Here is a 27322-nt window from a genome sequence, read left to right as displayed (position 1 = left end):
CCTTAGGTGTCTGTAAACAATAGGGTCAAAAGAAGAGTGTAGAAACTCTCTCTCTCAAGGTAGAATAGGCACACTTTAAAATGACTGAATGAAAAGTAACAAGAAAGGTGTTGATGCGTGTCTATTTCTTACCTTTGTTTTCCCTTCCATGTAGTGTGTGAGAACGGGCAAGGGGGTTGGGTCCTTATTAACACTTCATCAATTCTGTCAAGAATGTCTATGCCTGGGGAGCAGCTAATCTCATGCCAAAAAAGAGCCCAGACACTTACACACCCAGCTCATACTCCCATGAACCACTGCCCACACAAATGCATTTCTTAGGGTGGTGTAACACTCAAATAATGATATGAAGAAAGGCTCTGAGTATCCGAGACAAATCCACCTGTTGACAAATTGTCAGAACATTATTAATGTGAGTATCTGACAGCTTTATTTTTTTTTAAAAACATGTGTTTATTAGCATTTTATTAATAACAAATACATGGTAAACATCACCGCAACAAATACTGATTTTGTGCAACAAAGACAGAGCAGGGTAAGTGAATAGACAGCAAACAGAGTATCTCACAGGCAAATCCACAACCTGCAATGAACGGTGCAGAGTAGCAATCAGGGTCATCTCCGATGCATGATTGGCAACCCAACTGAAGTAGAGCACTATAATGGAAGAAAATGTACTATGTCCCATGTAGCTTTTAGAGTTTTGGGTTAGAATGGAGGGAAGGAGGGAAACATGGAAAGAAACATAAGAAATGAAAAAAGGGAGAAAGCCAAACTGTCTCAGGGAGCATATTTGCAGCAGGTAACAAGTAATGTCAGAGGGGGTGTAAAAGGAAAGTTTAATAACCGATTTTCTGCAATATTTATTATAAATCTAATAGTGGCAAGTTATTGGATTTATCCAACTATTAATTTGATACCTTCAACTATTTTTAGGCGACTCCTATCAATATTTATCCTTAAAAAAATATTACAATGTTACCCCTGGAGCCATTCACTACAATGGAGAAAAACAAAATTGTCAGTTTTCCCTCACCAGGGCTTATAAAACATCTTTTATTATGTGCCTGCTTATAATTGCAAGGCACCCTACCCAGGAGGCACCTAGGGGAGACCGTAGGGGTGAGTTATATGTAAGAAAAAAGGTAGAGTAATATTTTCTAAGTACCTTTCAATCTAAAGTCGAATTTGCATAGAAATTTCAATTTAAAAGCAGCCTGCAAGGTAGGGCTGGGTTTTAAAATGACAGCAGGCAATAAATTGGTTCACACTGCGTTGCCAGAAATCTATTGGGTCTCTAAACCTCCCTGCCCTTTTGCATACTAGGAACTTAAAGGTAGTTTTAATTCCCTTGCCAGGGGTCTTTTAATCCTAATTGTAATTATACCAAATTACCATGTACTTTTAACACAGAGCACAGTCTCTGAGTCTGGTTAGCATATCCCCGGGTACAGTCAGAGTCAGAAAACCAGCATCTAGTGTTCAAAATGGGGGCAAAAAGTCGGGAGACACAGCAAACAGGTCCTGATTTCTCGCACAAAACCTTTGGAAACAAATTATTAACCGGAGATGGGGTGCAAAAAAGACCCAGAAATAATAAATGAAAAATTCACAATCATTAAAATGGAGCTTATATTAATGTCAAACTCTTTTTAGCAATGAAATCACACAGAGAGTTCAAAGAATGTATTTACAGTTTAAAAGAAGCTCATGTGCGCTAAGATATTCCATTCACCATGAATTTATTTGACTGGCATTTCAAAAGAATACTTATTCTCATCTGTGATATTGTGCTTCAGTGTATTAACATCTTTTTTTTCTTTTCAGCACAATGCAGAACCATGATCCCCCTCCAGGTCCATCAGCGAATCAGTATAGAATCGGGAGCTTGGCCAACCCTAGAAGATTTAAGGATCAGGACTTTGAAACTTTAAGAAACTACCACTTGAGCAAGGGACAAACATTTAAAGATGATACCTTTCCAGCTAACATCAGCATAATTGGCCCCAAACTGATTGAGGAACTCCGTGTTCAAAATGTTGAATGGAGAAGACCAAGAGTAAGTTACAATTTCCTATAGTCATGTTGTGCTGTTGCTAATCCCAGCCCTGTTAAATTGTGTCACAGTGACTTTTGCTAATCTAGTTATTAGCCTTGCAGTTCCATGACTCTCACTGAGTAACTGAGAAGAGGTAAGAGAATTTGAGGACCGTTAGCTACGGAGAAGAAACCAAATCATGAGTAACTTGCAAAACCTATAATAGTTAATGACTGAGTGTTGGTCTACAGGAGGCTAATCCCAGTCACGATGGCAAAGATGTAAAATAATCTTGAGCCTTTCATATGCCACTTGGGAGGCATGCTTATCAAAACTTAGGCTGGTGCATGTAAGCTTATGCTTGGAGAATACTTCCAGAGTTTTCCAAAGGAAATTAACGGCCTTATTTACGAGGCCTCTGCGCACCCGGAATGTCTCTTTTAATGATGGTCGGCAGCGCACACTACATTGCCATATCTACAAGGCCATGTAAAGCCACCATGCGTGGCTTTTCATGGCTTTGTCGATATGGACTGAGGCTTCATTGCCTCACCCTGCGTGAGGGAGGAGTGCAATGAGTATTATGGTGGCTGTTCCTACAAAACACCCATGGCATTTGACACATTCCCAGATTTACGAGATTTTGTAAACCTGGGAATGTGCTAAAAGCCTACGCCTCCCCAGGGGTGGTGTGGGTGAGGCGTAACAAAAAGAAATACGTTAATTTCGCCTTATTTTTCCTCTTTATATGCGTGTTGCATTCAGCAGCACACATAGAAAGAGGAAATCGCCTCCATTGATTCTTTTTGTGCAGGAAGGTGTCTCTTCCTGCCCAGAAATAATCACCATGGTGCAAGGGTGTTTTCATAGGCCCATGGCAGCCATTTGTGCGCCAACATAGGGGGATAGAACAGGACTGCCCAATATCCTATAGATATGGCTCATTCCTGCCCTTTTCCTTTGCCGTAGTGCAGCACAGCAGGAAGTCTTGCATCACTGCCCTTGTTGCGGGGATTTTGCACATACACAGAAATATGCGCAAGAAAACAGGGCCTTGTGTATAGCGGTTGTACCTTCCTACCACCTGAGTACCCAAAATCCCAAAACCGACTAGCTGTAGTATCTCATTTGTTATCCTACATAATCATGAAGCTACAAATGATTAGACAACAAAGAACACAACACTCCCCACTCTCTCAGGAATCGCGGTAGCAAGACATACCCTTTCGCTCTTTCACTGGTACTTGTCCACAATAAGAATTGGCAGAGTCACTGTCGTAGTTCAAAATGTTTATTTTAACTATCGTGCCCTATAATGCAGTATATGAGCCACTACGAGCAGCGAAATGCATAAACTCAGAACAATTAGCATTGTTACAATTGTTACAATTCCATAGAATATAAAGGGGGATGTCATCATATACAAACAGTGGAAAAAGGACTATAAGGCCTAACCACCCTCCCCTTGGCTTGAAGAAGTTTTATTATATAAAAGAAGATCTCTGGGATTTGTCAGCAGATCCCATACCTTAAAGCCTACATGGAAGCTCTGCATCCTAGGAACAGCATAGCTCTTCTCCATGGAAAGGTCTCTCTCCAAGTGTGTGTTTGAACAACATGCATGCCCGTAGTATCAAAGCACGAGTTTCCAGCAGTGCAGCTGTGTTTTGCATGTTTTGTCTAGGTGCTAGGGACTGACCAGAACAGAATAACAAGGGGCATTGTTTATCAATCTTGCACATTGTGTTCAGACTAAACTCCAGGAACTAGCAGAGAACACAAAAAGCAGACAGTTCTCATGTGAAAGAAAGTCTTGCAAAATAAAGTCATGTAGTAACGTGCACAAAAGCAGCATCATGGCAGCAAAGCTCACGCTAACTTAGCAATGTCAACAATGACTCTAATGGCCATATAACACCTTCCCTTTGGTAAGGTCATAGCATACAGAGGACCAAAACAGAGTTCAAAAGCCAAGCAGAGTTCAAAAGCGTTTGAAAAAACCAAATTGGAAAAATTAAAAAACAAATTTTTTTATTTTTTTTGGGTGACTTTCAGAAGAGAATCGTCTCCGGGAAAATGTTATTATGAAGGAGGTGGTATATCCATCAAAGTACGAGAACTTAAGAATGCAATTCCTTCTGAAAGATCATCTCTGTGGTTAGTAGAAAAAAGAGATGCCATCCAATCAAGGAGGCCGAAGGAACAGACATGCTTCGCTTAATCTGATGCTTCCAAGAGCATAACCGGCAACTTGCGTGACATTCGATTAAACTCCGTTGCAAGAGGTCCTGCGCAGCCACACATATCCCATTCAGCCAAGACTCCAAGTACAGCAGCACGCGCCATACGGCAATTCCCAGAACAAGCCTGGTCATGGGTCGCTAAGGGGCCCATTAACTGGTTAAGATCTGGGACAGGACATGACGTATTGAAGAGACATAAATCCATAGCCCAATAGAAGGGGCACCTCTGACAGTAGAATACAGGTTGCACACAAGGGAAGTAGGCAAAGCAAAAAGTTAAACTAAACTAAACTAAACTCCAGGAACTAGCAGAGAACATGAAGAGCAGACAGTTCTCATGTGAAAGGCATAAACAGAGACTTGCAAAATAAAGTCATGTAGTAATGTGCGCAAAGGCATCATCATGGAAGGAGAGCTCATGCTAACTTAGTAATGTCGACAATGACCCTAATGGCCATATAACACCCTCCCCTTGGTAAGGTCATAGTATATAGATGGAGGACCAAAACAGAGTTCAAAAGCCAAGCAGAGTTCAAAAGCGTTTGAAAAAAACAAATTGGAAACATTTTAAAACAAACAAAAAAAAAAAAAATATATATATATATGTTGTGACTTTTAAACAAGAGTCGCCGGCGGGAAAATGGTATTAAGAAGGAGGTCGTAAATCCATCAAAGTATGTGAACTTAAGAATGCAATTCCTTCCAAAAGGTCATCCCTATCATTAGTAGAACAAAGGGATACCATGCAATCAAGGAGGTCGAAGAAACAGACATGCTGCTTGTAATCTGATGCTTCCAAGAGCATAACCTGCCAACTTGCGTGATATTCGATGAAACTCCGTTGCAAGAGGTCCTGCGCAGCCGCACAGCTTTACCATTCAGCCAAGACTCCAAGTGCAGCAGCACGCGCCATACGGCCAGTCCCAGAACAAGCCTGGTCATGGGTCGCTAACGGCCCCTTTAACTGGTTAAAATCCGGGACAGGACATGACGTATTGGATAGGCATAAATCCATAGCCCAATAGAAGGGGCACCTCTGACAGTAGAATACAGTTTGCACACAAGGGAAGTAGGCAAAGCAAAAAGTTAATCCATAACTCACGCTAAGCGTTGCTAATGGCAAGCATCCAAAAACCTGTTGCATTCGATCACAGTACAGTTGCAATTGGCATGGTCTGTGCATTACCACAAGATGAGCAGCCATTGCGCAGCAGGAACAGAAGAAACAGGATTCCACCAGCTAGAGCCAGTAATAAAGGGAATCCTACAAAGACGCTGGAAAATATCGAATGAATAAAAGCCGGTATTACTCCAAATATTGTCTGAAAAGAAGTCACAAGGCCAGATCCCACATTTACAAAAAAATATGCAATGCCTTTGGTGACAGACCCATTAAATATGTGATGTATACACTCCCCAAAGTGAAGTGGGAGGTAAATGTTCAGAAGTGACTGAATCTCGCTAGATGTTCTAGCCACCTGCAACTCGAAGGTCTCTCGATCTGAAGTAAGAGCCACTTCTTGTTGAAACAATAGCGCCTTGAGCCTGCTTAATTTGCTGAAATCTATTTTCAAAGTCGGAATGGTAGGTCAAATGGAACTATCTAGTTTCCCATGCGGGGGCGGAAAAAGCTAATTGCTACAACAAGTAACACATTGTGAAATCATTACTAAATACGGGATTCCTGCCCGTAAACCACAGCGGTCGTGGTTGTTCAAAATAAGATAACTACCGTTAGTAAGCAATGTAAAAGCGGGAATTATCGCTGGGACTGGAGTTCCATTTAAAAAACAAGCAAGATTAGGCGCAGATACATTACAAGCGTCTTGCAACTTAACAAGTTTACAAACTAGGGAATGTCCTACTGTAGATCGCAGTCCTCCCCTGTTAGGAGGACGTCCTTATCCTTTCGTTGACACCTGTAAGTGAAAGGTAGGGACCATAATTAATGAAGAAATGCACTACCCAGGGGTTCAAAGCGCCCAATCGGAAAATGTTGCATACATGATTTAAATTGAAATAGCGAAAATGGGAGAGAAATAACCCCATGAATTAATCAAACAGCAGAATCCGTCACCGCCACAGAGAATGGCAAGGGTTCCAATTGTTCAGTGTGCAACAGCGTGTATGTAGCATGTTTCATGGACATAAATCTCTGTTTATCAGTCAGATTAAATGGTAAAAACAAAGCAGAAGCATTCAAATAATCCAAAGGGACTTTTCGCATTTTGAGAGTCTGTAACTGTTGGTAATTAATTTTGACCATGATATAACACAGATACATCATTCTGAACAATATCAATAACAGATGAAACAATATTATCCAAGGTATAAATGTGTTAAGAAAGTGTATTGATGCTATTTTCAACCACTGCAAGGACTGTTTCCAAATTTGCTTGATCAATTTGGTGCCGACGAAGCGCTGCCTCAATCTGCGAAAGTTTCCAAACTTCTTTGTGAGCTGCATAGATAAACCTCTTGGATCTAGGAATCCTAGGTCTTAAGATAAAATCAGCCAAATTGATGTTGCTCGACAAGAGTGATAGGTGTTGTTTTACTGATGATAAGGTGGAATGTTCCAACCATTGTTGACATAATTTACCCACTGAGTATGTGGTGACTGAATGTGACTGTGGATAACGACGATCTGATCTAGTTTGTGTGAAACCTGGTGTTACATTATAAAAACACAGTTGACATGCATTTGAATTTGTTTGCCACACCAACCACCTGGATGAATCAATTTCAGAGACATTGAAAGTCTCATTTCGAAACAAAGCCTGCAATACCCCGATCGTATAATTCAACTGAGCGCGCCAATTGTCATATTCCGCTAATGATGGAATGGATGGGATATTACATTTTTTTGTAGTTGCCATACCAAAGCAAGTGGTCTGGTGCACTGTATCATTTAAAAATAACATTTGAGTTGGGATCAGGCAGGCACGATGCAAAGCTTCAGTTCCCTGAACCTGCCATGTCTTGGTGCCCCAAATTGATTTTAAATCAATGGTATCTTTCTAGTGATCATAACCCTGTGTGGTCAATTTAGTTCTAAAAGAATTGGAATAAATCAATTTAGGTGGGTCAAGATAAATTTGGATTGAGATGATAATTGCAATTTAAAGAAATAGGATTCCGTATTAGACGTGTCATAATCTGTGAAAAATGTGAATTTATCTCTAAGAGTTTTAGAACTTCCCTGTCTGGGAGTAGGACAAGGTTCCCATTGAGTGTATTTAAAAACAGGCCTTAACGTGTTCCTTTTATGCAAAATATAAGGGCCATAGTGTTGATAACAGAATAAATCAGCATAATTGGCGGGTGGCTACATCGACTAGTATTAAAGACTGGGTGAAAAGCGTAGTATATTGCCAGTCGCAGCTCGCAGTGGGAGCTACTGCCGGTGCGCTCCACGCCGAAAGATATCTGGGAGCCCTTCACACACTGGTTGGCGCAAACCACGCTCCAGGCGCTGTAATTTAAATGCTCATTCTTGAGACTGTCGGGAGATGGATGCAGTTCAGGTTGCATATGGGGCACGTTGGTCTACACAGATGGTTTTTGAGACTGCATGAAAGGGGGGGTGGCTGGATGGATGGGTCGGGCGCATGTTGTTCAGACATATTGAGGGGGAGCGGATCTACCGTATTGCTGGCGGTGGGTTGGTGGGGGGCTGTATCGTCCATAACATGTCATGTATACACGGCAGTGAGTTGAATTGTTTTTTGTTGCTAAAAAATGCAAATAAAAAGAATTTTTTAAGTTTGAAAAAAAAAAAAAAAATCAGCATAATTGGCAGAATTTAAATGTAAATCTGCAGCATTAAAGGCAGCATAATATTTTAAATCAGAAAACAATGAACGCACCGCTTGCACATCACAAACATCAGAATGTACGTCCTGTGTTATCACATCTCCTAATGAGACACGAAACACGTATGGTATCTGGAGCACTTCCATCAGGCCGTGAATTTAGAAAGCTACTTTATCCCAAATAATGCCATCTGCAACCAGGAAAGCTGAAATGTTCACAAGAGTCTGATCACGTTTCATGATATGGGACGATGTATGAGGGGCTAGATTTCCATCGACCAAGGTCACAGCAGATCGTACTGGCAAATAATGACCATTGAGTATTGTGTGGTTCGAAGGCCCAATAACAATCGCCATAATCAATTGTAGAGAACAACAACCTATGCGTGGCAGCACATTAACAGATAAATAAGTAAGAGAAAAGACCTTTTAAAATTCAAGTTTGAAAAACCTATAAAATATCACAATATAGGAGGCTACACCATCACAAACGTCTCCGGATACAGAAGTGAGGGGTTTGTGGACAAGCACAAGCACTACTCAGGAGTCTTGCAGGTAAGAACAAGACCAACCGTTAGTGGCGTCATGTTGCGGGGATTCTGCACATACACAGAACTATGCGCAGGAAATCAGGACCTCCGTGTATAGGGGTTGTACCTTCCTACCACCTTAGTACCCAAAATCCCAAAACTGACTAGCTATAGTGCCTCATCCGTTCTCCTACATAATCACAAAGTTACAAATGATTAGACAACCCAGAACACAACACTCCCGACTCTCTCAGGAATCGCGGTAGCAAGACATACCCTTTTGCTCACTCACTCGTACTTGTCCACAATAAGAATTGGCAGAGTCACTGTAATAGTTCAAAATGTTTATTTTAACTATCATGCTCTAAAATACAGTATACGAGCCACTACCAGCAGCGAATTGCATAGACTCAGAACAATTAGAGTTGTTACGATTCCATATAATATAAAGGGGGATGTCATCATATACAGACAGTGGAAAAACGAATATAAGGCCAAACCACCCTCCCCTTGGCTGGAAGAAGTTTTATTATATAAAAGAAGATCTCTGGGATTTGTCAGCAGATCCCATACCTTAAAGCCTACATGGAAGCTCTGCATCCTAGGAACAGCATAGCTCTTCTCCATGGAAAGGTCTCTCTCCAAGTGTGTGTTTGAACAGCCCGTAATATCAAAGCACGAGTTTCCAGCAGTGCAGCTGTGTTTAGCATGTGTTGTCTAGGTGCTAGGGACTGACCAGAACAGAATAACAAGGGCATTGTTTATCAACCTTGCACATCATGTTCAGACTAAACTCCAGGAACCAGCAAAGAACGTGAAAAGCAAATAGTTTGCATGTGAAAGACATAAACAGAGTCTTGCAAAATAAAGTCATGTAGTAACGTGCGCAAAAGCAGCATCATGGCAGCAGAGCTAATGCTAACTTAGCATTGTCGACAATGACCCTAATGGCCATATAACACCCTATGGCAAACGTTCGTAAATGAGGCCCTAAGTACTCAGTCATAGATGTTTTACTGCACATCGCACTATGTATGAAACTGTGACTGAAATGGGGAACCAGTACAAGCACCACAGAGTAGTCAGGTCACCTTTTCAAGTTTGAAAAAAATAGACTCAGTCTACTATTTGGACTGATTGGTATCAGTTCAGGAAATATTAGGGGAGATTTGAAAAAAATAGCATTTTCGTTAAGTCTCAACCTACTAGAGCAGTCATTGCAGCTAATCTGCCATTTAGGATCAGGTGGAAAATATATTTTTTGCAACACTTGTAATTAAACTTCTGCATAAAAAAGGGGGCGGATGTCCCAAATCCTATGCACTATGACCAAGGTTTAGCCTTCGTTGGTGTACATATAGAAGTGAAATCTCTTACTTTTTGTTTTAAAAATACACTACATGTTCTAATGAGTGGTAGATGCCAACACACATTTCTTGGACTGGTTGAGAAAGAATTCAGCGACAGTGAACCTGAGAGACCTGAGAGTCACTAGTGAGAGACACCTACTGAATGGATAATTTAAAAATAACATACAATAACTTTCTGGTTTTGTATTCAGATATAATGCATAGCTTAAACATAAAACTTCCAGGTCACATCACATTGGCCCACGGATGAATGCACAAGGGAGTAGAGCTCAAGTTCAAATCTAAAAACAACAGAAACGTGATTGCGAATATAAGTCGGATGATCCGCTGTCATGTTTGAGCATGTTTAGACACTTGGGGGCCTATGCATCAACAATTCCATTTGCGATTCCTTATTAGCGAAAAATAAGGAATCGCTAATAAGGAATAGCAAAAGGCTATGCATGTAGGAATCGCTATTCAAATAGCGATTCCTTAATATTCCTTATTACCGAATCGGTAATACCGAATCGGTAATAAGGAATACCTACCCTTTCATTCCTATGGGCTTGGAGGCCCATAGGAATGAATGTAAAGCCAGTCTGTATTAGCGATTCGGTATTACCGAATCGCTAATAGCGGGAGCACTTTCAAGGGTGCCAGGGTGTCAAAAGGACACCCTGTTGCACCCCTGAAAATGATATGTGCACATATGTTGCACACACACATGCTCTAAGGGCATGTGTGTGCGCAACATGAAACTTTGAAAAATGCACAAAAGTGCATTTTTCAAAGTTTTTGCAAATTACCATGCAGTTCATCTTCATGGTAATTTGCTCCCCCTATTAGCGAAATCGCTAATTTTTTAACTTTGATGCATTGCATTTAAGGAATCTCACTTTGGGATTCCTTAAATGCAATCGCTATTTAAGGAATCGGTATTTAAGGAATCCCTATTTAAAGAATCGCTATTTAAGGATTCCTTAAATAGCGATTTCTGCTTTTGGGTTGATGCATTGGGATTGGGTATTTTTTACTTAATACCGGGAGCTATTACCGAATCGGTATTTTACCGACTGGATTTTGGATTGATGCATGAGGCTGTTGGTTGGCAGAGGCGTGCAGTCCGTCTTCACCTCTTTTATTGGAAATTCTATTCCCAAGAAGGGCCTGGCTTCCTAAATACAATATGCCAACTGTTGCACCTTGAAGCACACACTGGGGCAGATTTACAAGAAAGTGCTGCAGCGTGGCACAGCAAGCCCTTTGGCTGCGCCACGCTGCGGCACTTTCGGAGCACAGGAATGTGACATATTTATAATGATATGTTGCATTCCTGTGCTCTCCCCTGCGCTAGTGCACACACAGCTGCCATGCGCCGGCGCAGGCACCCTTGCACCATGGTGCAAGGATGCCTGTGTCATAGGGAGATGTTTTTTGTGCAGGAAAGGAGACCTTCCTGCACGAAAGCAATCACTACAGGCATTTTCCTCTTTCAATGGGTGCTGTAGAATGCAGCATGCATTGAAAGAGGAAAAAAACTAGAAGAAATGAAAACATTTCTCCTCATTGCGCCTCGCTACGCCACCCCTAGGGTTGCATAGCTTACTGCGCATTTCCAGGTTCACGATTCCTCGTAAATCTGAAAATGTGTCTGGGTCCATGTGTCTGGGATCACCCACAGCAACACCCATGGAACGCCCCTTTCACGCAAAGTGCTGCGTGTAAAGGGCCTTTATTTAAAAGGACAGGAAAAGCCATACAGGCTGGCTTTTCCTGTCCTTGTAAATATGGTGCGTAGAAATGTGCTGGCAGTGCGTCACAAAAAGTGACGTTGCGACAGCGTAAGGGGCTTGTAAATCTGCCCCACAGTTAGTAACGCATGTAAGCAAGGGCTGAAAATGTCCACAATCATTTCCCAAATTGGTGATGAGGCTACGAGTGTAGCTCCTTCTTGATCTTCTGTTTTACATTTCCAGCAAACTTTGACCACTCTGTCTACACAAACCCTCCTTACTTTATTTTACAGGCTTTGACTCTGACATCGCCTGTGGCTTTTACATGAATTACATCAGTGCTTTAAATGGAAAAATATAGGTGCAGGTACTCACCAAAAGGAGCGGTGGACTGGGGGTGGAGTGTGGGGTGGTACTGTAGGCGGGGCTAGGATTTCAACCTTTCCAAACTTTATATGCAAGAAATCCAAGTGCATTGTAAGAAAATCGGAAGTACCTGTCCAATGGTTATGGCCCTAATAATCTTTTATAAAGCACTTACTAATAAGGGTATGTTCAAAACCGCCTCTGAATTTTGCCATCAAAGCTTTGCATGCTGGAATTTTTAGAAGCCCTTACTTATAATGAGAAAGGGTAGCTACGAGTCCCAGCATGCAAAAGCATTACCAGCTTAAGTCTAGAACTGTCTGAAAGGCTAAGGCATTCCATGGAGCTGCCTGTCGCATTTGGATTATGCATCGTTTCCTATATGAAACAAGCGGTTTAAATGCACCAAACCCCAAAAATTGTGTTGCATTTAAGGTGTTTTTTGTTTGAGGGAAATCATAAAATTGGCGGCAAGGGCAGGGATTTACATTCAAGTACAAATGACTAATTTAAATTGCTGATGAACTAACATTTTCAGTCACTTAAAACAATGGCATGCTAAAAAGCTGCACTGCCCTGAAGAATGCGCCTCTTGCCCTCGTCCATTAGTTTTATGATGGACTCTCAACTCCTACTGTGCAGGATCAAAGGGTAAATAACACCATGCTGCCTCACTGCTGCTGGAAGAGTTGCAGAGAAGTACAACAAGATTGCTGGGTCCAGGTGACAAGAGCTGCTGTTCTGGCGCTCCTGTGCGATATCAGCTCAGGATTGCAGAATCAGAGCGGGTCGTGTGAAAAGTGCTGCTGAGGCACGAAAAAATACAAGCAGCACCATCTGTGTCTAGGCAAGGCCCCCATGAGTACCAGTACTCTCCTTTTCCTAGGAGAAGTTCCGGTACTCAAGGGGCGAAAATTAAAAAGTGCTGGTACTGCATACCGGTGAGTACCGGCCCATTTAAAGTACTGAAGTACATGTTATTTTATACCAAAATAACTAGGTCAAATAGTTTGTTGTACAGAACAGGGACACAGAACGTCAGTTAAAATATCTACATTTGTGAATAAAAAGAATTCAAGATATGCACATTAGTAAAAGTTTCCTTTATAATGGAAAGTTAAAACATTGCTGAGTTCTTATTTTTATTACTCTTGTATTTGTTTTTTTTAAAGCGCATAATGTGACCTTACAGTAGCTCCATATGTACGGAATTTTGGGATTGCAATTTTCGAGTTGCGATTCTTTGCGAATCGCAGTTAGCAAATCGCAATTCCTAATGTACAAAAACCTAAAAGTTCGAAATATTAATTTCTAATGCGGTCGGAACAGAACTAACTCTTGAATATTAATGAGTTAGGCCGCAGTTTGCGACCAATTAGGAATTAAAGTCATCACAGGGATGGTGGCCTGCTGGGTTTAACAGACCACCATGTCTCTGATTGCTTTATAATAAAAACAAACTTTAATATTTTTTTTTAATGCAGCCCGTTATCTTTAAAGGAAAAAAGAAAGCGTTTAAAAAGAAAAAAATTAAATGTTTACGTTTAATTTTTCAAGAGTAGGCAGTGGCCCATAGGACCACTTCCTGCTCTTAAAAAATAATTGTCTCAACATTCACAAAGAGGAAGGGGTCCCCTGGGAACCCCTTCCTATTTCCGAATGGTTACCACCACCCTTGAGGTGTCGGTAAAAAACGAATGTTTTGCAACTGTAATCTAATTGCAAAATATGCATACAGAGCACTGCACATTGGTATTTGGAAGGGACGTCCTAAACACGCCCCTTCTAAATACCGATTCACAAACCCAAACCAAGTTACCGAATTGGAGTTTGGCTTATGTACATTTTAAAAACCTTTTTTGCAGTCATAAATGGTGAAATTCTACGAATTAAGCCATTTACTACCGCAAAACAGGCTTTGTACATATGGCTCCAAGATCTTTAAAGTAAGGTTCACAAAGGAAAGAGAAAACTACACTAGGACCTACAGACAGTCAGCAAACAGTAGTATAAGAGTAAAGTGATACAAAGCCTAATTCACAAAGGTAGATAAAAGGAAAAAGCCTTAGAGCACGTCATGAGAGTCTGCAGGGCCTGGGAAGGTGGGTCAGTTTTAGGCATCTAACAAGCATTGCGAAGCAATCACTAACAGTTCTGGGGGGAGCATTCCACATGAGGCAAGAAACTGTACTTTAGCTGAATCACTTTGAAACACTGTTTTATGTTTTTTTATTCATTCTGTATGTCCTGTACTTTTAATGAAATGTAAAATATATTAGTGCCCTTTATTTTTTGAAAATATTAGTAATTCTTGTATGGGCACTTTTAAGTTTTACATGTATGGTCCAAATGGAATAATTTGTGCTGATGTAGGGATACTAATGGATAAAGATGCCAGTGACTATGAACTGGCCATGTGGTTTAACTAGTTGTAATCTGTACCTAGAGGGACAGCACTCGTTTTTAAAAGTCTTTTTAATGTTTGTCATAATTAGTTACTTCAGGATATTATTAATTACCAGGATGAAATATGCCTGTAGACAGAGCCATTGGAGCAGTCTTCAAATAAAACCATTTTAGATTTACTATAGGAGGTCAAAATAAGGGTTCCTCTGTGTGGTTCTAGACAGTGTGGACTTTTCTGCACAGCTCACCTGGTTAGCCCAATCGCTTTGCACTGGACGTAATCAAAATACATGACTAGTTGACACCCTTCAGTGATATGTTAACATAGAGACAGAGACAAGGCGAGGCAGCCCCAATGCTTCTAAACTGTTGGGCTCATTTATGAAAAAGCCATGCAGTGCAGCTGTGCTGCACTGCATGACAGGAAAATGTGCCGGTTAAAGGCAAAATGGCACAATCATGTCCTTTTTTATGGTCCGGCGCACAAATGGCTGCCTAGCACCCAACACAGGCACCCTTGCACCATGGTGTTAGGGTGCCTGCATTGTATGCCATATTGTTTTTGTGCAGGCAAGGGCACCTTCCTACACAAAAGCAATCCTGGGAGGTATATTTCTCTTTCTATGTGTGCTGCAGAACGCAGCACATGCAGAAAGAGGAAGAAACTAAGATAAATAGGCGTACATTATCAATTCTGGTAAATCTGGAAATGTGTAAAAAACCGTGGAAGTTGCATGGGAACACCCAAACGACGCCCATGGAATGCCTTCCTATGGAAGAGTAATACAATGCAGCAATTTGTGCTGCCGTGCACTACTCCAGATTTATAAAGCCACCCAGGGCCATGCAAAGTGGCTGTGTGTCTTCATGAATCTTACTTCAGGTTTGGGTCAGGCATGTACCAGGTTGTGTGGTGCAACCGTGACACAAACCTCCCAATAAATCTACTCCTCTATGTTTTCAAACTATTAACCGCCATTTTGATCTGATTCATGAAGAAATTGAGTGCTGCCCAGATGTAATCAGTACATCTGTAATGTGCCTATATGGAGACAGTATTCCCCCTATAACTTTTTGCATATTGTTAGAATGTGGACTAGCTTTATGAAACATAAAATGTTTCTAACATTTCCGGCTAACCTGTCAATACAACAAATCCAGAGGTCATTTTAGTATGTGCCAGTAATGTACTTGAGAACTGTGAATTATAAACATCTGTGTGTATTCCTGAAAGAGAGATGTATGATTACAGGTGACCAATAATCTGCAATATGTATATCCTCTAGGTTTTAGGCTATTGTTATAAAGTAGAACATGACTTCCACTGACTGAGCTCCATCTTGTCAATTAAAGGTGATTCACTTCCTTGCAAAGAGCTCTGCTGGGCATTGGATGATAGGGTTAGACAAGGACTGATTTGTAAAAGTTCTATTGCACAGAAGCTGTATAATACCTCCACATATTAGATGCTTATCTCCTTTTACAATATAAACAGTTTGCTATCTCATATATTTGCACTGTATGAAATACATGGGTTTAGTCTTAAAGTTCCCGCATTCCAGGTATTTTAAAATCAACATTGTCAAGCTTTTTTGAGACATGCAAGTTGTCTTGGCATTCCAGTGTGGCAAGACTCATCTTCCGTAAGAGATAATCCGAAGACTCACCATGCTGTTACTTGGTGTTCAAATATCCAGGTCTTTAATTCTCTTCTGAATTGCTAGAGCGAAGGTGCAGTCCTAAGGTGCAGGGGGACGTTGTTCTAAGCCTTCTAAGTTGTAGCTTCCGAGGTTGAAGATGTGGTGGGGGTATGGGTCCATGGGTGCTCCTGAGTGCATGGAGTTCATTATGGAGCTAGTGTCTTTCGTGGTGAGGAGTTTCCAGTGGATGAGAAGATCCATTTGTCAGGGTGAGCTGGTTGATGCTGTCTGCGATGGAGGGTTGGCGTCATTCGAAGTTTTCATAGATAGCCGAGATCTTGTCATGGAAGAAGTCTGCAAGGTTGTTACACAGTTCCTGGATGGGAGTGATGTTTTTCTCAGTGGTTACCACATTGGTGACTTCCTTCACAGTGGCAAAGAGTTCTTTGGTGTTGTGTGCACTGGCTTTGATGTGGATATGACCTCCACTAGCCTGGCAGGATCGCGAGCTAATAGCCAAGCATTACATTACATAGGCCTTTTGCTTCATGATCTTGGTTTGTTGACTGATTTGAATAAATGTCTCGAAAGTGGACTGGCTATATGTCAATTAAATAAATACACCTTACCTGCTATGCACTAATATTTCTGGTAAATCCTTGTTTATCTCTCTGTGGTGATTTTATGAAAAATTAGGGGACTAAATAAATTAGAATTGAAGACCTAAATAAAGGTGAATGAGAATAAATACTTGAGAATAGAATAGAACCATGGGCGTCTGCCAGGGGGGCAGGTGCCCCCTTGGATTTAATCAGATTAGGAGGTTTCCCACACAAATGAGCAACCTTTTTCTCATTTGTGCAGGAAAAAGCACTACTCGTCGCAGGGTCACTAACTGGCTACCTGGTGGATTTAGAAAGTGTAGCTTAATACTGCAGCCACTGTAGTATTAAGCTGCACTACTAGTACAGTGCCAAAAACAGTCTGGGTCACAGGTGGTGGGAGGGTCCTGGTGGCAGGCAGCTTCCACTGTCATTGGTAGCTGAGGGCTTTCAATGACAGTGCAAACACATGGCTGCTCCTCTCGTACCATGCAGAAGCCACCTCACGTGTCCTTAGTCGGACCAATCCACGTCCAACCTCCACCACCTCCACAAGTTTTCCTGCCCAGCACCCACCAAGGCACAGCCCCCAGCAAATTGCGCAGGCTCACATTTCAGAGACAGAAGAGAAAAAGAAACAGTGTGTGTTAACCACTGCAACTATATTTTTCAATATAGTTAAGTGATTTAGAATGTTTATTTAATTGCTAATAGTAATTTATAGTGTTGTATTGGGTTGTTGGGCTTGTAGGTGGTTAAGGTGGGAAGTTATTTAAGAAATTATTAATTATTAATTAATTATTTAATTGATAATTTTAAAGTAATTATGAGATTGATATTAATTATTTATTTTCTGTAATACTGATTTAATTTACATATATTTTATGTGTGGGTTGCTATGTTTCTAGGGGTATAGGGTGGGAAGTAAATGAGGTAATACTTAATGAACAATTCATTTTTAATAGAATATTATTTTTTAATTGATTATTAATTGTGTAAATTGTGTAGTAAATGTGTAGTAATCATATTATCATATTTTAAGTGCATTTTAGGTGGGAGCTGCTGGGTTTGTGTGGGTATAACGTGGGAAGTTAATTAAGTAATAATTCATTACCAAGTCATTATTATTTTATTATTAATTATTGAATTGATTATTAATTATCTACATTACGTAAAACTGATTAGCCCTATTTATATTTTAGTTGCGAGTTGCTAGGTTTGTAGTAGAAAAATATGCAAATGGGAAAGCCTTGCAAGGCATTTTGGGGCAGAGCAGCGAATTTTAAGTAAGCAGTTCTGCCCGCTTTTGTTTGCTGATACCGGGGGGGGGGGGGGGGGGGGGAGGAGGAATGGCTGGGCTTGAGCTGTTTTCCTTTTTTTCTCTTTGTTTTTTTTTTTATTCCACCAGTCACAGGAAGCACCACCTCTCTTATTAAGTCCCTACAGTGGTTCAAAAAGTTATAGAGAAGTGTGGAAGAACAGAGTAAGGATCAGCATAACTGGAAAACCCTGTCTGGAGTTGGGGTGAGGGGAGCACCTACTGAATGTACTTTTGACATTTTTTGACATTTTGCAAGGTTGGTCACACTTGCTCCCTGACTCAATCCTAGAAGCAGTGAAGAGTGGGATTGCTGGGGTTCCAGAAGCATGGGTCTCCCATACTTCTGTTGGACTAGTCCTGTTGTCGTGGTTAATGAATGGGCACTATAGTCTCTTGCTGTCCAGCTGTCATCCTGCAAATGGTGCAAAGTGGTCTGGGCAAAATTTGCGTAATTTCCTCATTTAATATGCTAAAACATTTAGGGATATTGAGCTCTATTATGTAAAATGCCAGCTCTGTCACTTTGCACTATTTTGCACAATTTTTTAGCATTACATGCATTATCACATTCATTGTTGACGCAAGACAGCATTTCACGCAAAAAAAGGAGCAAATTTGTGAATGCTGCAAACAACAGCCTGGTTCATTCGTGTTCTGCCTGTGCCCATGCGATATGAATCAAATGAAGGTCAAGTACATAACATGGCATAATGGCGTAATATCAGGCATTTTGAATAAAAATCATAATGCAAAGTTCCAGAAATTAATAAGGTGACACTGATGTAAATGAAACTTTGACCTGGCCTATGCAAAACCTGGGTTTCTGGGGAGCTGCAGCCAAAGGAATGGTCTGCCATGGGGTGCTGGTTAGCTGTTGTGTGGAAGGCCTAAAGTCAGGAATTCACATGCCTGCACTAGAGGACAGAGCAAACACAAGGAGATGATGGACGGAGTGTTGAAACTTTTCAGACACTCTCTCTCAGTCACAGATCTGGGTTGAATCCATCATCGTTCTTTAGCTCACTTTGCCACCCCAATTTAGACCCAGCTATATGCAAATCAGTCTTGACCCTGTTCCTCATGGGAACAGTCCAGCCCAATCTTCCTAAAGTCAAAAATTCACGTGCCTGTGCAAGAAGACAGGACACAACCCCTGCAGGAAAGTTGCTTCTGGATTGAGAAAGAAGCAGCAAGGATGCATAGAATTCTTTATCACAGATAGGTGGCAGGAAGCATCTACTGGGTACCTCTGTGACTGGAGCCTGCTAACAGGAGCAGAAGTCCATTAGCCATAGGAAAAATGGCCCAGTGGGGAATGAGGTATTGCCATCTGAAGGCCCTGCTTATGCCTGGTGTTTTTCAATTTTCAGGGGGTGTCCTAGGGTTGGGGGCCCTTTCAGCTGTAAAGAAATATCCAGCATGATTGTGGTGCACCACTCTCTGGGCCCTTTTGGTGTTGGGTCCCCTGGAATCTGGTGTGTGCTCTTCAAACTATCCTCTTAGAGCAGAGAAACCTTCGTCAATAGCCCCGGGAATCTTCAACAACCAAAAGAAGCCTCTTTTGCTCCTGAGGAACTCCTGATGTTGGAAGTGTGGACCTGTGATGGGGCTTCACCAGGACACTAAGATAACTAACATCCACAAAAGCCACATCCCCATGACCAGAAGAAGGGTTAACAGGAGGAGTCAGTCTGACCATATAGCAGGAGGAAGCATCTCTATGGTCTAGTTGGTGAAGCAAGGACGTACCCTTGGTTACATATATAACAGATAAAGTACCCCCTGCCATGCATTATAAAGATATTGCAAGTTACTAAGGAGTTCCATACCAGTATAGAGTAACAAGGCCAGTTTCTTTTTTAAGGTTATGGAACTCAGAGGTGACCGACAATATCCTTATCATTGTCGCCAGGGAGTACTTTGTCCCATATAATACGTAGTCACACCAACAGCTTTACCACAAACAACCTTAAAACATGGTGCGTAGCTTTTTCATATGAAAGAGTGAGCATGTTTGCAAACATGAAAAATAAAAATAAAACCTGTAGTGTAAAATTATACACATCATAAACCTATGAAATATTTGCTGCAAATGGATATTAGAAACAGTTCAATACAAGTCGTTTTTATTAAAAACTAAAAGCTGCAGTAGCTCAGAAGGAGTAGAAGCACGCAGAAAGATGATAGTTTTTCTCTAACTATCTAAGGAGTATAAAAAATAAAAACATGTTCTCTCTGCTTGCCATTATAAGCCAGAAAATAGAGAAGAAGAACAAAAGACTCCATTTTCATTGCTTTAAACAACTGCTCCGTGACCTTGTTGCGAAAACGAGGTCTTTGGCTCAGCTCTACAAGGTGTGTTGGCTTGGGTGACACAAGTTTATTTAGTTCAATGCACCATTGCTGGATGTTAAAAACTGGTTATTGTAGCCCTGCAGACCCCCGCACAATACATAAATGAGGTGGTGCCAATGTTTTTGGTTTATAAACACTATTATACACAAAAGAATACATTTTAAAATGCTGAGATCTAGTGCACAACTATTGGTAATATCACAGAAGATAATGAAAATCAGCTAAGCTTTTTAATAACAGTGAAAAAGGGAAAAAGTTTACATCACAGGTGTTCTTTTGCTGTCCTTGACATTATGATAAGTAAAGACTTCTCCTAGATTGGGTGTCACATCAGGTGTTCTGTCCAGGTCGTTATCTGAATGACTTGACACTCTCTCAGTTCTAGGAATAATAAGAACGATAAAGGTGGACAATATTATTGTTATTAGTGTTTATACCAGACATGGCAGTGATTTGATGGAAAATGGTAGAAGTGTTGTCTGAGAAGGAATTGGTGGCCTATCAGAAATGGAGTCGGACCGTATGGGATTTACGTAAACCTGACCTGCCTTCAAGGACCGGACTGGGAACCAAACAGGCCCTGACAAAGTGCTCGGCCGCCCCCCAGCCCCCCCACCCCGGGCTTGGGGGTGCCGCCAAGCTCTTTGCCATGGCCGGTTTTCGGCCAATTTTGTTAGAGGGCCGTTTTAAACGGCCTTGTAACAAAAACGGCCCACAGGGGCCAAAAACCGGCCCTCACTCGTGCGGCGCACCGGGGGATTGCCCGGCGCCCGCTACGGCCAGTCCGGCCCTGCCTGCCTTTCACCTTGGCTGCTGACCTTTGGCAGCTGAATTGTGACTTCAGAACCTGACTGTAATAACTCATAATACTCAAGTAATTACGTCTTTTTCTTATAATCGGCGACTAAGTGCATCACAAGTCGCTGATTTTTAAGAAATTAGAGACTGACATTTATGCAAGGATTACAGAATCCCATGTATTTTTAAAGTGATATTGTCATTTTAAAGTTGACTTACACGTAAGCCTGTATGCCTTATTCATATACATTCATTATGTTTGCCAAAATACATGGCTATGGAAAGGCCCTGTGCACAGGTTGCACCTGAAAAGAAGCAGCAATCAAAGGTTACCAGTCACATTTCTTAATTGAGATGAAATCTGCCATGGTGGTCTCTCTCTTTCTCAAAATTCTTACAAATGTGATATTTATTCAGAAAGCACCAATACAAGTGGAACAGAAAGCTCTCTGCAACAACCTTTGTAGTATCATTATAGCAACTCCCTTACGTACCTGTCAGGTGCCTCAGAACACATTTTAAAGCAAACCATAATTTCTTTCTAAAGAAAGACAAACTATTGAGATGGTTGGAATAGACTGTTGAGGTATCATATTAATGGACTTAACTTATGTATTGTTTCTTCCAGGAACTATGCAAAGATCCCCATTTATTTGTGGATGGAGCCAGTTTATTTGATCTTCAACAAACTTATATAGGTAAGACTAAGTACCTAAACTGAATTGATTGTTTTGTGGGATAAAAATCAATTTTACACGCACCCCCTACTCTCTCTCTCTTTTTATCTAGTTCTTGCACTGCTTCTTTGGGTCGGTTTCTCTTCCTGCTCTCTTTGTCTCCCTTATCATCACAGTGCCTCTCTTTCTCTGTCTCTTGCTTTTCTCTCTGTCTCTTTGTAGGTCTCTGCTACTGAAAACGTTATCTGTCCATTGGCAGGCTTATTGCTTCCAATGCATAACATAGTGGGCTTTGAGTCAGCTCCTTGCTCATGATTGTGTGGCTTTGTTGTTTAGCTCAGTTCTCTGATCTTGACTCCTTATTCTCGTGGGGGTTTCTTCCAAGAACATTTCGATCTCACAGTGTTCCGCTTGGATGAGCTGTTTCTTCCAATACTGACTTCATTGGACTCTTTTAGGTCTTGCCTACAAGCATTTTTAAGTTGTCGCACCTACAAGCAGCTTTAACTGTCTGTTACAAGATCTCGGGGGATATTCTCAAGAACATGTGATAACTACCGCAAAAGTAGCTTAACGCAACACTTCACATCGCAGTCTATTGCGGGAAAATAACACTGTGTTAACATGGCATTCTCAACACGTCGGCACCATGCGATAGACCCGTCACAACGCGTCAAATAACGCATTAAAACCAACGCGACGCCGCAACAATGCGAAACACAAACGCAAAAAAAGCTGCGATGATGTCAATCGCTATACAAAAATCAGCGATAACCAGCGATAGGCCTACAATTCCCACGCGTCAAGCAGAGTACAAAAATGGTGAGATGACAATGTAAGAGCACAACCCCACATCTGTGATATACAACATATGACCATTGTCCCCCATCACATAGGCATCTCCTCACAGTCACAATGTACATTGACATGCAGTCTGCATGTAAACTGCACCAATGCAGACACATGCATGGAACACACAGTGAAACCGCATCTCCCCTTCACGTTGTAGAGGGACAAGCAACCCCCCCTGCACACAGACGTGTCATTGCCATGATCAATCAATAATGACAGCGTGGACGAATGTAGGGGCATTGACTCCTGCTTACGTACATGTTGCCCATGTTGTGGGACTTGAGTCACAGGGGGCATCCCTGCATCATGGTGGTACATGACTGACCCCAAAAGGAGCCCTGTTGTCACCTGTAGGTCACAAATGGCAGCCAAAATGGAATGATCTTGGACACACGTGAAACACCGAAGAGTGGGATACCATACTAACTGTGACACACAGAACTGGCAATTCGAATACGTGACACCCCAAACAGCCCCTCTGCACAGAGGTGACACACCCACCATCCATGAACACATCATAAAATCGTCATCAACACATGTCACACTCACACTTGTCTGAGAGATGTGCCCGAACAGATGAGTGACATGCACTTAGGGAATGTGATTTTGGAATGCATTTATTTGCACATGCTGTGCTTGTGTTTATTCTGTACTGTCCCATGATTGCCAAGGATTGTCACAATGTGACGTGCTCATCAGAAGAAATTTGCTATGATGGAGTCCCTGCGGGCTATTCCTCATGCGGCTGCAGTGGGGTGTGGTCCACCTGCCTCATCTCCATCATCATCGTCCGGTGCCTCTGGAACTGGAATCCATGGTGCCCTGCTGCGTACACATATGTTGTGCAACACACAACATGCAACGATCATCTTGCACACAATGTCAGGACTGTACAGGAGCCTTCCACCTGTGACGTCCCGGCACCTGAAACATGACTTCAACAAGCCAAATGTGTGTTCCACGATGCCCCTGGTGCATTTGTGGGCCAAATTGTACTGCCTCTGGGTCTGTGTGTTCGGGGCTCGTAGGGGCGTCATCATCCAAGCGCAGAGTGCATATCCTTGGTCACCTATGATAGTGCAGAGAGATATGGGTCAATAGTTGATTCTGCATGATCTGTTGGCAGGCTCACTGGTTCATTGGTGTGTGATATGTGTGACTTTGTGATTCCTGTATGGCATGTACTGCTTGTTGCAAATGAGCGGCATCAATGTGTAATACATAGCCTCACTGCTGCTCCTCCCTCCCCTCCGAGCCTATAAAATTGTGAGCGCAGCGCGGTTGCATCACTTGCACCCCTACGGCACACCACTGTCATGCCTGTCTGCGCATGTCCACAAGTCTGACAACAACACAGTGATGTTCTGCGCTGAAGGTGGGCAGACACGTGTGTGTAGGCCTATGGTAAGGACAGGGCGGACACAGATGTAGAGTTCATGCCTGGCTGAACTTGCCCTGCGGTTGAGGGTAGACCTTTGGCTCATGCTGCGGAAAAAGCGACACACACATTAGTTGGCATGTATGATCCCGGAGCCGTGGGCATGCTACATGGCAACTTTGCACATTGCATGATGGCTGGCGCAGACACTACACCAGAGACACACGCATCAGTTACCTCCTTGTCAAGGCCTAAACTCAACCATGCCCAGAGCCACGTGTTGAATGACCACACCCCTACGCTGTACTGCCGTACGCCGCTCAACTCACTTATGCCCACAGGGGGGTCCGGTACAGCTACATGTCCCAGATCTACCCCACTGCCTGAGGTGACTAGGTTGCGCACACTGTACACAGCACAATGTGATGTGGTATGGCCCGGGGCCCTCATGCATACATAATGACCACACAGACACATTGAGAGAATTTGTGGAACTGGCTACGGGCACGTGCTCCCGGCACCTTTTATTGCCAGGGTCACACGCCCAGTGATGCCTGTGCTAGATGGGTGTTTGGTAGTGTAAGCAAACCCACAGGGGTTGGTTGGTGCTGGCAACAACTACAACAGTGATCAGACAATCAGAAGTTCAAAGTGCAAACAGCAAGGGTCCATGACGTGAGCTGCACAGAGTTAGTGGCCCCGGATGCCCTGCGGCCAGCACAGGCACACCCGCAAGGGAGGGTGACTTGTGGTGCACTGAGATAGGGCCACGAGTGCTGAGCCGGTCCTCGTTGATGACCAAGGAGAATGTCGCGGAGAGTTACAGGGGACAGTGGAAGGTGTCCAACCAGGGCATGATGAAGAGAGCAGAAGCCAAAAGAAACAGGCATTATGGAGGGGTTGAATGCTACAGTCTCCTTTTTTCTCACCATGTCAGTATCAGCTACATGATGAAGACAACCACCAGGATATAGACCCAGACACCAACAAAATTCAGCGGGAGAGTGCCAATGACTCCCGTGGCACAGAGTCAGCGGCACCAGAGCTGGAAGGGGATGCAGTCTGCGATGAGGCCTGTACAATGATATTAACTCTGCAATGAACAAATCAAGACTCAGTTCCAATCGTATATCCTACTCGACCGCAGTGTGTGCCGGAGGCAGCGGTCAGCAACTGCTGTGCAGCCAGCTCCTCCTGGATCTCTAACACATGGCATTGGAATGGCATGTGGAGAAGATTCCTGGTTGACGGAGGTGGGGGTACCAGAGATGAGTGGGTGTGCACCCAGGGACGATGCGGTGTCCTGCCTGGGACGGAATAGATTGGATTTGTCTGAGACCTGCTGGACCGGTGTGTAGGCCTAAGGCAGAAGTCCTCAGGGGCCCACAGACATGTGTTGTCGGAATGCTATGCACATAGTTGGTGGCACCACATTGAAGGGAGTATAGGGATTTAAACGATGCCACGATTATGTACTCTGCCATTGTGTAATCAAGACTCAGTTCTAAATGTGTAACCTACTTGTCAGCTGTGTATGCCGGTGGGGTGCGTCTACGGGAAAGGAGTGCTGCGGGCCTTGCTCGCGGAGTCCACGATGGTCTGAGGAGGCTGCCAAGGTCGCGGGCCGCTGGCTTGCAGCTGGCACAGGCACGTGGTGGGCACTCTTGGAGACACGCCTGTGTTGGGAGGTGAGCAGTGAGGCCTGGAATGCGCTGGGGCGGACAAGACTGGTTCTGGGAGCAGCGGCCCGGGCTGCGGCAGGCGCCCAGGATATCAGGCACGGCCGCACACGGCATTGGCCTTGTGGCGGGGTGAGAGGCGCCGCCCTGGCATATATGTAGGGCATTCCGGAAGAGAACCATGCCCAGGGCTACGTGCTTTTTATGCACACCCCTACGGTAGCCTGGCATATGCCGGGCCAACCCACTCCGCACACGCTTACAGGGGGCACGTAACAAGCTACATTTCCGTGATCTTACCCACTGGCTGGGGTGAAATAGTTGCGTCCACTGTTCACAACACTACCAGCATTATATGTCGACATGGATATGTCTGTGGTCTGCATACTGCAGTCTGTCCAGCACATCCACGCCACCTTGGCATTGTGTACATTCTCATTCATGGGTCAGTTGCCTCCTTCGCACATGCCTGGTTCCCACCTCTCCACACATTCTGCTATTGTGTGGCTGAGGTGTCATGCCGTTGATGGCTCATGTACATGGCTAGCCCAGGTTGCCACAGTAAGTTGTGCTGTTTCATCTGGTGGGTGGGCATGTTGTTTGGCATGTTGTATGTGAGTTTGTAACATGTGTATTGCCAGAGTTTTGAGTTGCATGATTGTGGATCGGAGGTGTTTGGTGTGTTCATTTGGTACTTACCAATGAGCACTGCATTTCCGTAGGTGCCATCCTGGAAGCGCCGGTTAATGATGGACTGTCGGAATATGTATGAGTCATGCACACTGCCTGGGTAGTTGGCGACGACATTGGTGATGAGTCCCCGGTGGTCTACTATTGCCTGCACATTGATGGAATGTGTGTGCTTTCTGTTGCGGTAATTTTGTGCAGTGTCAGCAGGGGGCACGAGTAGGACATGTGTGCAGTCAATTGCCCCAACACGTGCGGGAATGCAGCTATGGCGTAGAAGCCTTGCTTGGTCTCCAGCTGTTCCTGCGCAGTGTGGTGGAAGTATAGGTACTGGGGTACCAAGCTGAGGATGGCATCCAGGACAGGTTTGAGGAACTTAGATAGGGCTGGCTGTGAGACTCCTCCGACTCTGGCGGTTGTTGGTTGGAATGTCCCAGAAGCCAGCAGGTGCAGCACAGCCAGCAGCTTTGTCTGCGGAGGGATGTTGGTTGTCCGCTGTGTTAGTGCCGTCAGCCTGTGGGAAATGATGTTCAGGATGCGGAGGATGGTTGTCCTTTTAAGTCTGTAGTGGGCAATGACATGCTCTGGTGTTAAGTCTGCGAGGCTGGTACGGTTCCTGAAGGTCCGCTGTCTTTGTCTGTGCTACCTCTGTGGTGATCCGGGGGGGGGGGGGGGGGAGGGGGCGTCCGGGGGGTGACGGTCCTGGGGGTGGTGGCGGTGGGTGTTGTGGCCCTGATTGGGCTCCGAGCTGCATGATGAGCATCTCCATGGCATCTGTTGTTCTCCAGGTGTGGCTGTGGGCTCGGCTCCCTTTTCAGGTGCCGGGTGTCGTCGACTTTGCACCAAGTCA

At 43.3% G+C, this 27322-nt stretch overlaps 1 protein-coding gene across 1 annotated transcript in view; it reads left to right on the top strand.

The window, feature by feature from the left end:
* LOC146821928 (uncharacterized) overlaps positions 1-27322 on the top strand; it is a 477592-nt gene that overhangs the window by 50542 nt on the left and 399728 nt on the right. Inside the window, exons 2-3 of the mRNA XM_085609939.1 lie at positions 1828-2059; positions 21828-21897. Coding sequence (XP_085466065.1) covers positions 1832-2059; positions 21828-21897 — 298 coding nt within the window. The 5' untranslated portion in view covers positions 1828-1831. The remainder of the gene's footprint in view (positions 1-1827; positions 2060-21827; positions 21898-27322) is intronic.

This window comes from Triturus cristatus, chromosome 6, assembly GCF_964204655.1.
Source record: "Triturus cristatus chromosome 6, aTriCri1.1, whole genome shotgun sequence".
In the NCBI taxonomy this organism is placed as follows: Eukaryota; Metazoa; Chordata; class Amphibia; order Caudata; family Salamandridae; genus Triturus; species Triturus cristatus.
Note: the sequence above shows the minus strand (reverse complement) of the source record. Positions and strands in the feature narration are given on the sequence as shown.